This window comes from Tamandua tetradactyla, chromosome 15, assembly GCF_023851605.1.
Source record: "Tamandua tetradactyla isolate mTamTet1 chromosome 15, mTamTet1.pri, whole genome shotgun sequence".
Taxonomy (NCBI): Eukaryota; Metazoa; Chordata; class Mammalia; order Pilosa; family Myrmecophagidae; genus Tamandua; species Tamandua tetradactyla.
Window position 1 is genome coordinate 26874696 of NC_135341.1, and position 18567 is coordinate 26893262.

The 18567-nt window shown below is 48.8% G+C and overlaps 1 protein-coding gene across 6 annotated transcripts in view; it reads right to left on the reverse strand.

Annotated features, from left to right (window-relative positions):
* FLNB (filamin B) overlaps nucleotides 1-18567 on the reverse strand; it is a 160223-nt gene that overhangs the window by 137064 nt on the left and 4592 nt on the right. For 5 of the 6 annotated variants that reach the window (XM_077128878.1, XM_077128877.1, XM_077128876.1 and 2 more), the window contains exon 1: nucleotides 6815-7262. The exons of the other annotated variant lie outside the window; for it this stretch is intronic. In XM_077128878.1, the coding sequence (XP_076984993.1) occupies nucleotides 6815-7106 (292 nt within the window). In that variant the 5' untranslated portion in view covers nucleotides 7107-7262. Of the gene's footprint in view, nucleotides 1-6814; nucleotides 7263-18567 lie in introns of those variants that run through there. 6 annotated transcript variants of the gene reach the window in all.

Sequence of the window (18567 nt, forward strand, 5' to 3'; positions counted from 1 at the left end):
GTTCTAAGGTTCTTAGGAAAAAAGCCATTCACTTGACATAGCTCAGTATTTTTCTTGCCAAAAAACAAAAACATGATACTTTGATTCTCAGAACCCAGTTGTTCCATCCGTTATACCATGTAGTCCAACTCTCACCTACTGTTTCATCACTTTAAACACAAAGGGAACCATTTGGTTTTCTAATCATCCTTCCCAAGAAGGCTCTCTCTAGTACATGACATGTTAAAAATACAAGACCACCTTCCAAGCTTTGGTAGAAGAAAGTACTGTCATTTATTACACAATAATCCCAGTTGATCTGGCCATTACTGAGCAGGTCTAATGAATAACTAGATGCACAACACTAAGGCAAGATGACTTCTAGGAGAGTGTCATGAAAGGTAATTTTACTTATTAGAAGAGCAGGAAATAGCTCATCCCTTTTGATTTATTCATTTAGTTAAATTCACTAGGGGAAGGGCTTCTAATTGCAGATCCAACTCCTTAACAGGATAATCAAAGAAGAAAACAAAATGTAGAATAATAATAATATAGAAAAAAAGAAAAACTGAGTGGAAAAACAGAGGCCCCTAGAGGCCTCCAATGAGGTATGTGCATGCCAAGGACATACAAAATAATCCATGAGAGCACAGGAAAAAAAACAGATCTTGTATTTAGATTTGTTATCTAAAAAGAAATTAAATCTTACTAATATTTAATATATACAGATTAATAACAGTATGTGTATAAAGCTTACAAATAAATAAATAGATGGGTGTTATAGATAAATAGACAGACAGACAGACATGATAGATAGATAGATAGACAGATAGACAGACAGATAGATAGATAGATAGATAGATAGATAGATAGATAGATAGATAAATAGATAAAAGGCATGTAAAAAATTCTAATCGATAAGAATGACTGGCACAAAACATTTGGGAGCTCTCGTGTTCACCCAGGTTGACCCACTCTACTCAAAGCTCATGCAAGGAGAACACCCGATGGGAGACTTCAGCTTCAGAAGGCTCTTTGTGAGCCAAACCCTGACTCTGATATGACCTGCAGTCACAGTGAAGAGGCCCACAAGCATTCTTACAGGCTCCACACACCTCCAGGACCTGACAGGGCCTGTACCTTTTGCCTGACATGCTTTTCTGCCCCTGCACTCACCTAGCTAATTGTCTATTCACCTGGTTAGTTCTCAGTCAAGCTTTAGGTCTCAGCTTAAAGGTCCCTTCCTCCAGGGAGCCTTCCAGACTACCTACTCCAGCCTGGGGTTAGGTTTACCTCCCATTCAGAGGGCTTGCCACCTAGACAGGTCCTCGCTGTTTTGTGTGGAGGGCAGACAGCAGCATATGGGAGCCGGATGGAAATACAGAATCTCAGCCCTTCCCCAGACTTACTGAATCACAACTTGCATTTTTAACCAAGTCCCCAGGTTATCTGTGTGTGCCTTAAGGTTGAGAAGCCCTGTTCTATTATGAAACTCCCCGATTACCTGTCTCTCCTCCCCACTGAGTTATGGGTGTTACAAACTGGGGCCACGACTGTTTCCATATTCCTGTGGCCCCAGAACCTAGCACATGTATTTGCTGAATGAGGAAAGGAAGAAAGGAAGGATCTTGGAAAGCATCTTCATCAGAGGTTCCAAGCTGGGGGGAAGGGATGAACCAACACACCAGATGACAGCAACAAGACTCGAAAATGACAGCAACAGGACTCGAAAAACATCCAGACTGGCCAGAAGGATAGATGGAAAGCAAGACAAAGTCCTGGACTTGGGTTCAAAAGCATAATAATATTTTTTTTCAAAAGCATAATATGAATTGGTAACACTGGACATTGCACTAAAACAGCCTAATTATAAATAATGCTGTCAGTGATCCCAAGATAGGAACTATTCATTTCTTCCATTTTACAGATAGGAAAACTGAGGCTCAGAAAGGTTAATGCATGGACTAGGGTTGCACAGCTGTTAGGGGATGGAGTAGGGGTTAGAGCCTAGGAAGTCTAACTTCAGGGGCACATCCTGAATCATCAGACCATATCTAGAGTAGCCCAGTGTGAGATGAGCAAGAGGCCATTTATAGGGAAAACTGGATAATATGGTACCCCTGGCCCTGGGGTCACAGGAGGCAGGGCCTAAAAGCTGCCCACACCCTGAGCATCAGCCACTCCAAGGAGCAAGGCAGCCATCCTCAACTCACCAAGCAGCCGGCTCTGTGATTCTCGCCTCACAGCACAGAACCAAGACCCACAGGTGGGAGTATCCGGGAGCACAATCTGGCTCCAAATCAAAGCCCTCCTTCAGCACAGACGCTCCAAGAATACAGGCGGCTGCTGCCTGGCACGCTGGCTCGGCCATTGCCGGAGGAGCTCCGCAGAGGCCCGGCCGCCATATGGAAGTGATTTGGCCCAGAGATTCCTGAACAGGGGGGTGGGCCGTAGGAATGACTGGCCTCCCCAAGCTGCATTCCCTTCCAGCTCGGAAACAAAGCTGATGTGAATGGGCCCCGGGGGCAGCCATAGGAGGGGTCATCCCCTTCCAAGGAGGCATCACTCTCCAGGGAGTCCATACTTGCATTATAGCAAGCTGAATCTACATTAGTCAATCAAGCTGGTCTCCCCACAGCAGCACCGATTTTAAATGTCCTTTCCGTGAGCAAATCCCTCCAGCATGGCTTTTGAGAGTGTTATTTAACAAACACTCGCATGGCACTTTACTAGGTGCCACCACACCAAGCACTCTGAAGAACATTCACATGTTTAATCTTTAAAACAACCTTTTAAAGAGGTAATTATAATTCATCCCCATCCCCACCCCTGTTTTAGTGATAAAGAAACAGAGGAACACAAGTTTCATAGCAGTTATCACTAGCAACTGGAATTTGAATGGAGAATCCTTGCTCTTAACTACTCCACAAACCACCTCTTGCACGCATGTGCTACCTTGTTACAAATGGCCCAGGACTCGTTACATTCTTACAAAGTAGGCTACTATGCTACTTTAAAAAGGCTCCCTGGGTCTGGTCTACATTACCCAAAAGACACAGGGCCACTTACTAGGCAATTCAGGAAACAGCAGATCTTAGGGCTATTTGACTTTATTTTGGTGGGGGTGGGACAATGGGAGAGGAAGGAAAGGGGCAGAGCAAAGCGGTGACCCACAACCCTGGAAATTCTGCCCGGTGACCCAAAGTCTCGGGAACATGCACCCTGCCTGCTCTGGGGCACTGCCCTGGCCCAAGCAACTTAAGTCAACATTAAGGTCAGACCACATCCTCTGAAAAGGAAAGAATTCCTTTCTTTAAAAGGCCAAACCAAAACACACCACCCAAATTTCTAGGCAGTCTTTGGTTGCCATTCTTCTGCCAGGAGACCCCTTTTTCTCCAAGTTGGCTGAGCTGCCCAGTGTCAGCAAGGTTTTTGGAAAAACTAGTAAATAAAACTCCAGCTACTGGCAGACAACTAGGATTAAATGTGCTGAAGCCTCACTATAAACTGCCCAGGAGACATCAAGAAATTTAAGAGAAGTCTCCAACTTTGGGACAGCGCCTGAGATGGGCCCACCTTACAATGAAACACAAATGTGAATCAACAGCCAGGGTTGCCTCTCAGTGACTTCTAGGCGGAAAAGCCACAGTCCTTGGCAGCTGTTGGACCATCGCATGCCTCAGAGCTGGGTGCCTGTACATAATCCTAACGATCCCCACAATGTATATTGTTGGGAGTTATCCAAAGTATGCAAAACCCTGCATTGGTTCACTGAAACTTCTCTGATTACAGAGTAAAATGCTATCCATTAGGAAACAGGAAATTTCCAAAAACACGCCAATGAAGACAGAGTCACCATTCTCTCAACAGATTCACCTCCTCACAAAAGGGAAACTCTGCTCACCGCCAGACATGACCTCCAACTCGCTGGACCTCATCACAGCCCAGAGAATTGATCCTGTCATTCCTAGAGGCCACAGATTTGTCCAAGGCTGTGCCAAAGGCTCAAAGTGTGGGTTTCCAGCCACCCACTCCTAACCCAGACTTGAAAATCTAGTGATATGGGGGTCCTAAGGGGAGTGGGGGCGGGGACTGTATTTTAGTCATCTCTAACACAGAAAGCAGGTCAGTTAAGGCTCATGCCCAAAAGCTGGACAGACCTGGGTTCTAGTCACCATTTTCTAGGTGGGTGCATTCTGCAAGTTACTTCACTCCTATGACCTTCAGTTGCCCTACCTTAAATAAAAAAAGTAATAATAATAGTAATGGCTACTCTGGCCTCATTGGTGTATTTTTTTTTTTTTGGAAATGTCATTCCCCTAAAGGGTAACATTTTACTCCATGAACAGGGACAGTATCACTGAATGAATACAGCTTTGTATACTTTGGATAATTCCCAGCAATATACTACTATAATAACAGCAACCATTTTCTAAGTACTTACCACGTCCCAGGGACTGGACCTAAGCCCTCCCATAGCCTTGCTGAAGCAGATCATTTTACAGATAAGGAAACTGAGACTCAGGAAGGACTTAACTGTTATCAGCGATCACCATAAGGAGTCAACCAGATCAGTGGAACACCCCTAGCCCAGTGCCCAGCACCTACTCCGTGCACCAGAATCGGAGTGATCACCACCATCAGCCCAGCATAAGCCATGAATAGGTGAAGTCCAAGTTGGATGTCATTTTAAGGGCCCAGGTGCAGAGGTTAGAGGCCCCAGGCACTACCCCCATGGCTGTCCTGGCACTGGCAAGTCTCTGGTGACTGGAAAACCTGTTTGCTGTGAAATCTTTCTGGAGAGCAACCCTTGATAAGAATCATAAATGTGGTCACACCCTTTAACCCAGGAATATGGTCCACAAAATTACTAAATTGGGGGAAAAATAAATAAAACAATGTAACTTGTGGTGGGAAGAAGTCCACAGCAAGAAGCTGTCAACAGCCCACAGGCCCATCGAGGAGGATGGGCTGGCTGCCCCTGGAATGTCAGGACAATGGGATATGCTGTGGCCTGGGTGGGTTCAGGAATGAAAATCATGATGACCAAACAGAAAATGTAAGGAACCAGAAGAAATCTGGAATGAGGCCCACAAGCCTGGGGCTCCAACAAGAAGCTGTGTCTAGAAACTGCTGGTGAATTAGAGGGCCAGGATTTTCTGGTCTATGGTTTTGGTTTCGGTTATTTAAGAAATTTCATGTCATGTTGGATACTCCTGGTTTAACTTTATATTTCTTTGTTCGGTTAATTAAATAAATATAGATTTTTAAAACAAAGAAGTTGAGTTCTGCCAGGCCTTGAGATCCCTCAGGGGGAATCCTCCTGAAAAGGAAGGAATTCCAGGAGATCTCTGAGGTTCTCCCCCTCCAGGTCAGGAGATGGCTCCCCAAAATAAGAAGACAAGGGCTTCCCTCTACAGAGAAGCTCTTCTTGAAGGAAGAGGCTGCTGTGAGGCCAGTCAGGCAGGTGGTAGCCATCTGGGCCCAGGAAGCAGGAAGCAGCCCTACCTGCTAGGACAGTGGGGGAAGGTAAGGGCAAGGCTCAGAGGAGGCTCAGCCCAGAGGCAAACTTTTTTTCAACAGGAGAAAGTCCCAGCAGCCACGCCCACCTCCCTTTCTTTCTGTTACTTGGGTCACTGTGGCCTGGTTTCCCCAGACCCAAGCCTGGGCTGGCCCTTCCCTGGCAAGACACTCACCTGGCAGAAAACACATACGTATAATGTACATGCACACACACTATATACACACACGCTGTGTACACATTCTTTGCACATGCACACACACAACACACACACACACACCCTTTGCGCCTGCCATCACAGCCCACATCTTCAGCAGCCTATTGTCCTCCTGTGAGCCCCCAACTTCTCAAGCTCATGGGAGAGATTTTACCCCCGTTATTCCTCCCCAGCTCAGTGGGGTGAGGAACCCAGACACCAACCCCTCCCTCCTCTCAGGAAGACCCTGGTGTGGGGAGGGCGGGAAAGGAAAGCAATGAGTTTTTCTAATTGTCACCCACTTCCTTCAATTCTCAGCTGAACCCTGGCTACTTGGGTGACCTGGGCTAGTTAATTAACCCTCTGGATCCCCTTAGCTGTAAACCGTGTCTACAACCAGTATATGTAAGTCGGGCACAGAGAGGGCATTAGTTTGGGCTCCCTACAGGACAGCAATTATTATTACCACCATCATCTCTAAATTACAACCTCAGCGGCCGAGCAGGCTCACCCCGCCGCGCGCAGCCAGGGCAGAACCCGGAGCAAAGGACACACCCCCGCGGGGCCCCTTCCAACCGCGGGGCCCACACCCATTCCGGCGACAGCGGGGAGGGTACCAGGTCCAGTTCTCCACCTGAGCGGGGAGGCCCCAGGGGCAGAGAACAGTCCCTCCCGGGGTCAGCCCACCTGACCTCCCGGCCAACGCCCATTTCGCCGCCGCGGCGCCACGCGCACCCTCCTGGGCGCAGTGGGGCGAGAGCTCTGCGGAATTCCTGGCTAGGGGCCCGCCCCCGGGGCCGGTGGACAAGAGGTTTCCAGTCCCCCGGTTCTCACAAGGATATGCCAGGCGAAGGGAAAGGCCACATCCCCACCTCTCGTCCTGCAGCCCCAACCCAAGCCTTCAAAGCCACCGCCAGCCCGAGGCGCACGGCCGGGCGCACGGCGGGGACCCGTCACACCAGGTGCCAGCCCTGCGGACGGTACCGGGGAGGGGGCCCAGGTCCCCTACCTCCCATCCCTAGAGGACGACTCCCTTTCGCCTCCACGCCCACACTCAGCCCGCGGCTGCGGGGCGTGGTGGGGGCCCACTCCGGGGGCGGCCGGGCCCGAACGCTCACCGATGGATACGAGTTTGATGTTCTCACGGTCCAGGAACTCGAGCGCCACCGACACGTTCTCGAGCTGCATCTGGCGGAAGGTGGGCCGCTGGTGGTATTTGCGGTACATGCGCTTCTGGCTGAGAACCTCAAGCAGCGCGATGAGCCGCAGCCCGTCGCTCAGGTCCGTTTGCAGGTTCCCAATGCGTTTGTTCACGCACTTGAGGTGCTCGTTGCACCAGCGCGTGAACGTGTTCTGCTGGATCTTCTTCCACGGCGCGTCCTCCGCCAGATCCTTCTCGGTTACCGGCATCCTGGCGGCTGGGGAGCGCACCGGACTGGCGTTGGGAGGCCAAAGAGAGGAAGAAACACGAACCAAAACCGGAGCGGGAGCGGGACTCGAACTCGCTGCTACTTGAGCTGCGGCCGGGACTGCTCTGCGGTCGTCAGCCCCTGACCGCGCTAGGCGCCTGGCCCCGCGCCTGCGCGCTGAGCCGCTCCGCCCCCGAAGCCCCGCCCCGTCCCGACCCGCGAGCCGGAGTTCCCGGGCCGCGCTCGCCCTCTGCTGCTTGGAGAGGTCGGTGCGCCCCATGGCTTCCGAATGGACTTGGGACCCTGCGCCCTGCGCTCACGGCCCCTCCCGGCAAGAAAGAAGCCGAACGGGGGTCTTCAAGTTCCTTTAGGAGAAGAGGACCGGAGTGAGAAGACGTGTGGAGGGGCCTGGGCAGAATAGGCGGACCTCCACGGGGGAGATTTTTTACCACCTATAGATTCAACCCGTGTTTTTATTGAGCTTCTGCCCTCTGTCACGCACTGGACGGAATCCGTGAAGGGAGTGGACATTTTATTATTGATACTAATTAAAACTCAGTGATAACATTATAAATAACCAGCATATATTGAGTGCCTACTGTGTGCCAGCCCTCTTAGTGCCTGTGAACCAGTGGGATATAAGACAGACTTGCTCCCTAACCTAGGAGGAGTTCATAGCCTACTAGGAGAGAAAAATACAAATCAGTCATTCACAGACAGCTTAGTAGTAGTCATAGAAATTTATAATTATGGATGGCGTGTATTAGTTGATTACTACTTCTGTAACAGATTGCCAGAAACTTGGTGGCTTAAATTATTATTATCCTACAGATCTGTAGCTTCGAAGTTCCACACATGTCTCACTGGGCTAAGATCAAGGTATTGGCAGCGTGCATTCCTTTCCGGAGGCTGAGGAAGAGTCCGTTTCCTTGTCTTTCCCTGCTCCTAGAGGCCATCCACATTCCATGGCTCAAAGCCCCTTCCTCCATCTTCAAAGCCAGGGCCAAGTCTTTCTCACCTGCCCTCTCTTTGGCTCTCCATAGTCATTTCTTCCTTTTAGAACGCTGTGATTACATTGGCATCCCCCACCCTGATAATCCAGAGTAATATCCCTGTTTTGAAGTTAGATGCATAACAATCTCAGTCCCACCTGCAACCTTAATTCCCCTTTTCTGCGAGTAACATGTTCACAGGTTCTGTGAACATTGTTGTGGATGAATTGAGCACCTATTGTGTACTCATTCAGTTCTGGGATAGGTGCTGGGATACAGCAGAGACCCAGGCAGGACCTCTGCTGTCTGGTGCCTGAAAAATCATGAGTAGCAGCTAGCATTTGTTGAATATCAGCTGTGCACCTGCTTCCAGTGCTGTGCTACACAATTTCCCTGACATTGGCCCCATCTGACAAGAGTAAACTGAACAGCTAAGTGACACAGCTGCATAACATAGTTGGAACTAACATCCAGGCCTGTAAAACTTGCAAGATTCTGCCTAATGTGGGAGGGCAGAAGAGAGGTAAAGGGTGCCCCAGGGCCAGAGAAGGGACACCTAACCCAGCTTGGAGAAGAGGATTAGTCCAGGTGGGCTTCCTGGAGGGAGAGGCATTGGACAGGATGTAGGTCAAGAGCTTCCATGCCTTTGGGTTGACCAGCAGAGGACAGCAGATTTTGGCTGTGCTCTGTAACAGGTCATCTACAACGCCGAAGCACTTGGTTCAGACAGATTTCCTCCCTCCCTGGAAATGCTCACAAGAACCTGAGGGAAAGAGTGTATTACTTGGTCCTGGCCCAGTAGGGGCTCAATAAATATTAGAATGCTCATTCCCCTCTTTATAGACTAGGTGAAGAGATTTATTGGAGGTGGCTGGTAGGGTGAATAGATAAAGCTGGATTTGAACTTGAGTCTGACTCCAAAGGCTATACTCTGCCTGAGGACCCCCTGCTGCCATCCCCACCTCAGCCATGTATTTGCCTTTGTCGCAGGTAAGCCAGCTGAGCAGTGGAGCCGTAAGAGGCAGGGTTGGTAAACTTTGCCTCCCTCTTGCCCAAAGCTCCCAATTCCTCCTGCTTTTCTCCACCCAAAGTCATCCATCAAAACTTATCAGCCAATGTCTCACTCCCTCAAGGACCTCCTCCCTGCTAGGTGAGATTGGAGCCGATGGAATCAATTCATCCCAGTCAGTAGCTGCTAATGTGCTAAGATTCCCCTTTCTTGCAAAATTTTCTTTTCTTTTCATCAGCTCTTGACTTAAATAAGTAAAAAAGCTCTGCATGTAAGTATCCAGTGATATTTACTCCCAGGAGTTTCTGATAAATGAGAAACTGTGTGTACGGCGTTTAGCAGGCAAGTGTCTGCGAGGGAGCTGGTGCTGTTATTATCATTGTGGTTATACCTTTGTGAGAGGAACACCCAAAGAGCACAGTCTAAAAGTTCCGGATTCATAAGCCTGCTTTCCATAGAGAGCCAGGCCTTGGAAAGGAATCTGTATGCTCCCCCGTTGCGTCTTTCCCCCAGGGCAGGGGCCTTCTCGGTTGTAATTTTACACCAATGTCCACACCCTGCCAGAAAGAAAAAGCAAAATATAAATGAGAATGTTTGCTCTGCCTCTACCTCCAGAAGAAGAGGAGCTGGTTCTCTCAACAACTCCCAGAACAAGTTGTAGGGCTCAGCCAGCCCCCACCCTTCCCCCAGCTGCAAAAGTTCTGGGATCCTCTGGTGGGTGCTGAGAGGAAGCCCACTCTGGCAAGAAGGGGGAGGAGAGGTGACGGGGCCTCAGTGGTTTTTCTATCTTTTCTCCTTCGATCCTCATAGCAGCTGTAGTAAATGACCACCTCCCAGTGCGAGGTAGTGAGCTAAGACACAGACTATCTTTTTTCAGTCATCTCAAGAGCACTGTAAACTTGGTACAATTATTCTCATCCCATGTTACAGATGGGGAAACTGAGGCTGCAAAAAATCAAGTCACTTGCTACTACTATGAGATGATATTGTGAGCCATTGATTACACACCATGTATGGGATGTTTGTGTTAGGTCAGGGGAATGGGGAAAGGCACTGCAACTGGAGCTGCAGAGGCTGTGTCACCCTTCCCAACCTGACTTCCGGAACTAATGAACCACCCCTTCCAGATGTTACCTGACCTCCATCCTTAAAAGCTGCCCACGCTGAAGCCCACGTGCGCGCTCACCTCCCTCCATCTTGGGTTTGGTGAGTTCTGCCCGGGAGCACAGAAATAAACCCCCCCCCCCCCACTTTAAATTTCCTGGTGTACCTTTCTTCTTTCTCACCCTTTTGCCTCCTAAACCTTTCATCTGGTGCCGAAACCCGGGAGAGGAGCACGGGTGCCGCGTGCCTGGCCAAGGGCGCCCCGGCTTCCTCTCTCCTCCTTCCTCCACAAAGCCAGCGACAAGGGATCCTTGGGCCCGCCACTGCATCCACCACAGATTGGGTGTCCCTTCCCTACTGGCCCTGCTGCCGGGTCTCATGGTTCTGAGAGAGCCTGTCCATTAATTACTCTCCGAAAATCGTGAATTCATGTCAGGTTCTCTTCTGAGGGATGAGGTGAACGGGGACTCCCGCAAGCCTCATACCCTTTTTCGGGGACTCAAAAAGCTGTGGGGACACCCCGCTTCTTGTTTCCCTCCCAAATTCAGGTCCAGGACCTGAAATGGCCTCAAACCAGGGTGAGACGTCCCCCAGGGAGACGAGCCTCCTGCTCATAAGAGCTCCAAGGACTCTCTCAGGGTGTTGGGACACCGACACCCCCTGGGCCAGTCCTTTCTCCTTTGAGACCCATCAGTATGGGCAATAGGTCCTCTCTCATTGGCCTGAGGATGGGACTTTCAATTTTAATATCCTTACGAACCTCCGCAACTTTTGCCAGAGGGACAACAAATGGGCCGAAATTCCTTATGTCCAGGCTTTTTACCTTCTGTGCTCCTGCCCCTCCCTTTGTATCTTCCTCTTCCATGCTCTACCCTCCCCTCCCTCCAGTGGTGCTCCAGTCGCCATCTTGCCTTTCCCTCCCCCCTTCTGCTTCAGCCACATCTCAGTTGCCATCTTCTCCTTCTCTTCCTCCTTCTGTTCCGGTGACGTCCCAGCCGCCATCTTGCCCACCTCTCTCCTCTTCCATGCCAGCGGCACTCCCGCCGCCATCTTGCCTTTCTCTTCCTCCTTCTCCAACTATCCAACTACCTATAGTGAAGAATTCCAGTATCTAGCTAACGCTTACGACCTCACCTGGCATAACATTGATGTAATCTGCTCTTCTTCCCTCACTACAGATGAAATGGACTGCATTTTCAATGCAGCCAGGGTGCATGCTAACCAGGTGCATATAACCGACCACACCATACCGGTAGGGGCCGAGGCTGGGCCAGACCAAGAGCCACGGTGGGAATATCAGGTTGACACTCCAGTGGGGAGAAACGGGCGGATTAGACGAGACAAAATGCTTACCTGCCTCATAGCCGGCATGCAGAAAGCTTCACATAAAGTAGTAAACTTCCATAAGCTAAGGGAAATTACCCAGGGTCCTGATGAAAACCTGGCCGCTTTTCTACACTGGCTCACAGTAACCCTCTCCCAATATACCCACCTAGACCCCGACTCAGGCTGGTAAAACTGTTTTAGCCACACACTTTATATCCCAATCGGCTCCAGATATAAGGCGTAAACTTAGAAAAATTGAGGACGGTCCTCAGGCCCCTATCCGTGACCTGGTAAACACGACCTTTAAAATTTTTAATACTCGTGATGAACTAGAGAGGGCAGAAAAGAAATCCCAGGACCACCGAAAGGTGAATTTACAAACCCAATCCCTGATTGCGGCTCTGCGGCTCACTTCAACAGAGAAGAAGCCGGCTACGACTAACCCACCACCAGGAAAGTGCTTCAAATGCGGCCTCGAAGGACACTGGTCCTGCCAGTGCCCCAATCCTCGACCACCCAAGGGACCGTGCCCTCTCTGTGGTACAAAGGGACACTGGAAAAGTGACTGCCCCTCGGCGCCTGGCCGTGGAGGGACCGTCCTTCCAACCCCTAACCCACCGCTAGCAGTCCTGGGCCTGGCCACCAACGACGGACGACGCCCGGCCTCAGTGACCCCAATCACCCTCGTCGAGCCCAGGGTAACAATCGAGGTAGTGGGTAAGTCCACCTCCTTTTTAGTGGACACAGGAGCTACCTTTTCTGTCCTCCCCTCTTACTCAGGTCAACTCCTTCCTTCCCAGGTCACGGTTATGGGCATAGACGGCCGTCCTTCATGCCCCTTAACTACTGGACCGCTTACATGTTTAATAGAAGGCTACCCCACTACACATTCCTTCTTAGTAATGCCTTCTTGCCCCAGCCCGCTAATGGGGCAAGATCTTCTTGCCAAATTAAAAGCCTCACTACACTGGATAAGAAAACCATCAAACAAAACTTCATAGCAAGTGCCAGGCTAACATCACTATCCACAACCCCACCCACGCCCCCAAAGGACAGTATTTCTGGTGTAATGGGACCCTTACCAAGTGCCTTAACTCCACTGCCCAGGACCATGCTTCCTGGTAACTACTGTTCCTCAATTGACCCTCTATGGGGAGCTCGAACTAGCTTGGCTACTGCCCTCTCCTCGCTCAAAAAGGGCTGCCTTTCTTCCTATCCTAGTAGGCATCAGCCTAACCGCTTCAGTCGCAGCCTCAGCCGCAGCGGGAAGGGCACTGGGACATGGTATTTTAACCTCTCAAAACTTTGAGACTCGACTACAGGTAGCCCTGGAATCAACATCAGAATCCCTCTCCTCTCTACAACGTCAGCTCACCTCACTAGCCCAGGTAACTCTTCAAAATCGACGGGCCTTAGACCTGCTGACAGCTGAAAAAGGAGGAACGTGTATACTCCTACAAGAGGAATGCTGCTATTACGCCGAGTCAGGTCTGGTGGAATAAAATATTCAAACCCTAAACAAACTAAGAGACAAACTCTACCACAGAAACCAAGGAAGCAACTCTGCCTTAAACTGGTTTTCTTCTCCCCTGGCAACATGGCTCCTCCTGCTACTAGAACCAGTTGTCCTAATCTGTCTCTTTTTTCTCCTAGCTCCCTGCCTCCTCAACTTCCTTCAGGGACACATGAAGGAACTATCCCGGGTAGCAGTCAACCAAATGCTCCTGCATCATTATCATCACCTGCCCTCCTCATCAGATTCCTACAGCCAGCCTCCCCACTCCCCTAGCCATGACGGTTCCGGCCTATAACCCCACGCCACCCCATTACAGCAGGAAGTAGCCAGAAAGATCTCGGCGCCCTATTATTACAAAAAGGTTGGAATGTTAGGTCGGGGGAACGGGGAAAGGCACTGCAACTGGAGCTGCAGAGGCTGTGTCACCCTTCCCAACTGACTTCTGGAACTAATGAGCAGCCCCTTCCGGATGTTACCTGACCCCCATCCTTAAAAGCTGCCCATGCTGAAGCCCACGTGCGCACTCACCTCCCTCCATCTTGGGTTTGGTGAGTTCTGCTCGGGAGCGCAGAAATACCCGCCCCCCCACTTTAAATTTCGTGGTGTACCTTTCTTCTTTCTCACCCTTTCGCCTCCTAAACCTTTCAGTTTTTATGTTAAGAATGTTCATGTTTGTATGTTGTTTTTGCTTTTCAATTAAAATTAAAAAAGAACCGGGATTTGAGCCCTGATTTAACCAGCTCTAGAGACCAGCTACAGATTGCTAAATTCTTCAGCCCCTTGCCACCGGGATCACCCCAAGCACAGCTTCCTGAGTGAGGGTGAAGGAATGAAGGCAGGGGCCACCATTCCCTCTGCATCTGGGTGTTCTCTCCACAGGGGCGGGCAGAGTGGGCCTGGGCTTCCTCCCAGCGGGCCTTCCCAGCCCCAGGTAGAGCCCAGAGCCAGAACAGCCTCACGCCCCACCCCAATCTTGCTAGAATCAAAAAATAATAATAGTTTGCAAACGACTGAGCTCTCTTTTTCCATCCGGTCTGGCTTTGGTTTCTTTGCAAGATCTATGTATGCATTTGTTTTTTGTTGCTTGCTTGGGTTCCTTCGTTTGTTTATTTTTTAACTATAGACAAATACCACAGAGCATTTTTCTGCTAAATAAAACAAAATCTAGCCATCTACTGCTCACCTGGCAAACCCAGGCTGCATTCCAAGTGGAACAGAACCTGCCCTTTGTGGACGACAAAGCCCTTTTCCATTCTTATCTCACTTACTCCCCTGATGGCTCACAAGCCACGATTAGTATCATTATTCTCAGAGTTCCCAAGGACAGGGGCTGTTTATCTTTATCTCTAGGGTCTGAGAGCGTGGAGGCGCCCATGACTCCTCACTGAACTCCCAGAGGCAGCCGGAGAGGTTAAGTGACTCACTCAAGGTCACGCACACGTCTTCAGGTTCCACGCTGCACTTCCGAGGCTGCTCACTGCAGCACTGTTTACAGCATTTGTGAATCAATTAGATGCATCACAGCTTTGCCACCCAAAGGCCGGTTTCACCAGCAGCATTGGCATCTCCTGGGAGCTTATGAGACACGCAGAATCTCAGCCACCGCAGTGGCTTGCCAAGATTCCAGCGTGATCTGTGTGCTCGCTAAAGTTTGTTAAGTTCTGCACTAGATGGACTAATTGACCTGATAGTTTCTAACAGAATGTGATGCGCTGATGTGAAAAAAATCTCAGCGTTTATTGTTAAATGGGGAAAAAGGACAGCAGGTTACAGACCAAGATGAGTTAGCATGATCCCATTTGTGTGCACATTTGGAAAATTTATACAGTGCTAATATATGTCAACATCTGCACAGAGCTGAACTAAGTTGCTGATCAGCCTGACGGCTTCCCAGGACGCCAGTTTAAAAGAAGGGGAGCCAAGATAGTGTTGAATAAATCAGAAACATGGTGCCAGGTAACTCAGCTTTCCACACCAGACAAATCGGTCATAACTGATGAATAGAGGTAAATAGCATGCCCTGGGGGGAATTAAAACACTAAACACCGTAGCACTAAGTGCGCTCCTTGGCTGTGCCACCAAGCCAGACTTAGCTGCCTTACAGTCTCCCGTGACTTTGGTTACATCAGCTTAGTCCTTGGTCAGGGTTGTGTGCTGCCCCCTCCCTCCCCTTCTTCCCCAACCCCGGCCCCCTCCGCCCCTCCCCCCACCCCAAGACTTAGTGATTTGTTAGGGCTTCACCTGAATTGTGTACCCTTTAGTACAGTTCCCAAGGAGCTGACTGGCTTGGTCAACTTCTATTGCAGGACAAGTCCAAATAAATTTAAAGGTTGGGCTTCACTCCACACATGTAATAAATCCTTTATTTTGAATAGAAAAAGGAATGCTATTTTTTATTAACCAAAAATCAGTTTCTCACATCCTACCTAAATCGATTTTGAACAATAGCTTTTGAAATATCAGGTTGAGGGGATGCCAAATTATTAGCCTGCCCAGGGCACCTCCATGTCTCAGCTGGAGCTGTACATGAATAAAACCAAATAAACCCTGCAAGGGTTCAAAGCAGTTAACCAAGGCAGTCACCAGGAGGTGGAATTTTAAGACCTTTCACTTTCTACCTTTAAGTACGCTCTACCTTAAATATTTCTCTAATGTTTTTAATGCAGACACTGCTGGTGGGAACATAAAATAATACAAACACTTTGGAAAATAATTTCTTGAAAAATAAACCCTAAACCTACCATATGATCCAGACATTCCACTCTTAGGTAATAAAAGCATGTGTCTATAAAAAGACTTGTCCATGAATGCCCACACTAGCTTTATTCATGATAGCCTAGAACTGGAAACACCCAAATGTCCATGTGAATGAATAAACAAATTGCAGTATATTCATACAATGGTAAAGTATTCAGCAATACAAAGTAATGAACCACAGATACTTGCAACAGTATGGATGAATCTCAAAATAATTATCCTAAGTGAAAGGAGCCAGATAAAGAGTACACACTGCATGATACCATTTATATAAAATTCCAGAAATTGTAAACTAATCTGTAGTGACAGAAAGCAAATCAATGATTGCCTGGAGACGTATGGAATTTCAAAAGAGTGCAAGGAAACTTTCGGAGGTAATGAATGTGTTCACTATTTTGATTATAGTGACGGTTTCATGGATACGTGTATGTGTGTATATTTGTCAAAGCTTATCAAATGGTATGCTTTAAATATGTACAGTTTACTGTGAGTCGGTTATACTTACAAAAATTTTTAAGGAAGTTCTGTTTGACTTTTATGGACTGAGAAAGGCAATGAGGATAAATTCAAAGACACACCCGTATGAAAATGTGTGCTCTTTCACCATATACCATTTTTGTCTTCTAAATCTCCTTAGTTTCCCCTAACCACCACTGCAGAAGACAACTGCTCCTATGTGCTCTTTTATTCAATTTATTGAAGGCTGCGTTCCTTTCTCTTCCCCTTGTCCCCTGCCAAGAGCCAATTAAGTGGGATCCCGCTGAAATGGAGTCAGATAAGGTTTCCTCACCACCCTTGCTCTGAGATGGCCCAGCGTCTCCCCACAGAGGTTACAGGCTGGGAGGAATGTGATGACATATTTACTTTGGAGCAGACTTTGGTCAGTAAATACACTCTCAACTCAAACCAGAGCCAGCCCGTGATCCGAGCCTACCCTCTCAAAATAGCTGGAGGTCAGTTCCCCCTCCGAGTGTTCCGGATTCCTCTTTAATAATGAGGGGAGGGAAGGCGTAGAGTCAACACGGAGCATTTTTTCCTGGGTTTCCCTAGAGGCTAGACTGGAAAACTTCTTGGCTACAGTAACTCATTGATAAGTAACAAGAGAACAAGTCAAAAGTGATTGGCCCAAGCGCCAAAGCGTAACAAGATCTCAGAGGGTTGGTCCCCTCTTCTCCAAGTGTGAGAGGTTTGATTTTTCCTCTGCACCCTCCTTGGCTTGGACAGGTGACAAATCGTACGGCTCCACGTTGGTTAGGACCAGAGGGAGCCCACTGGACCAAATAGTTTCCCAGAACACAAAATTTCTCTACTTATAACAATAATAATCATAACAGTGTCGAGTAAGTGTTTTCGTATCTGTTGCAGCATTTAATCCTTACATAACCCCATGAGGTAGGTACTGAGGCCCAGAGAGGTTAAGCAAACAGCACGAAGGCACTGCACAAATAGGTCTGATCCCAGAGCCGCAGCTCTGAACCGGGGCTCTACGTGGCCGCCCAGGGGGCTGTGGGAAGCCCAGGTGTGGCAGGGATTCTCAACACAAATCCCTGTTCTGCCATTGAGGAGGTGTCCGGGAGCCACAGAACAACCCACCTCACACGGCTGACCTGAGGCACTTAAGAGATACCGTGCATGGGGGATTCGGTGGTAGAATGCTCGCCTTCCATGCCGGAGACCCGGGTTCGATTCCTGCACCATACACACCCCCCCCCAAAAAAAAAGGCTAATGTGGGTAAAGAGTCCTGTCCTAGGCTGTGCACACAGCAGGTGACCAGGAAGTGCCAGCTGTCTTCACTCTAGTCATCGTCACCCAGGAAAGTCTTGGCCCAAAGCCACCTCTAATTTGATGCTCCTGAGGCCAACTTACAGACGCCCACACTGGCAGCCCGGGCCTGTGTCTGTGCTTCAATAACTGTGCAAATCTTCACTTCGGTACTGTGCTTTTCAGTTATAGAATTTTCATTTGATTCTTTTTTATAATCTCCAATTCTCTGCTGAAATTCTGCGGACAAGATAGTCGCCTACTTTTCAGAATCATTAATCACCTCACCTCCAGACCTGGGGTTTTATCAGGGAACCCCATAGCGGGGTCCTGAACTCTGACTCATTCCTCCAGACGTGGAGACAGCCAGTGCTCAGCGGGATTCTCAGCCCTTCAGCTCCTGTATTCAGCAAAGGCCTTAAGGGAAAAAAGCAGCTCCCCTCCTCAGGCTGTCTCTCTGCCTCCTTTCTAGGTGGTCTCTATGGAAGTCTTGATCCGATGCTAGATCCCCCGCCATGGCGAGATGCAGGAATCACCTCCCACCCGCCATTGCCAACTCAGATAAAGACTTAAAATTAAAAAGCAAATAATGAAGTCAGGCTGTAAAATTGCAGTTTTCAAAGTTTTGTTATTTGTTTACTTATTTTGGGGTCAATTCCCCGGTTTCATTCCAAGAAATGCTATGCAATATAATTGTTTAAGGACATTAATTTTTCAACTTTTCAACATTAATTTTTCAATAATAAAAGCTTCCAGTTTTTGAGTTGTCAAAAGGGCTTACTGTTTTAAGCATTTTACATATGAGCATTTCGCTTGGTCTTCACAGTAAGCTGGAGAGCTGGTGCTGCTATCTCCACTATCACGGCTGAAGGAACTAAGGCCCAGAGAGGTGAAGACATTGGCCCAAGGACACTCAGCTTGTACAGCATGGAGCAGAGACACAAACTAACTCCCAGACCCTACAGGAGGTAGGTAATTATAAAGGATCAAAGCTGG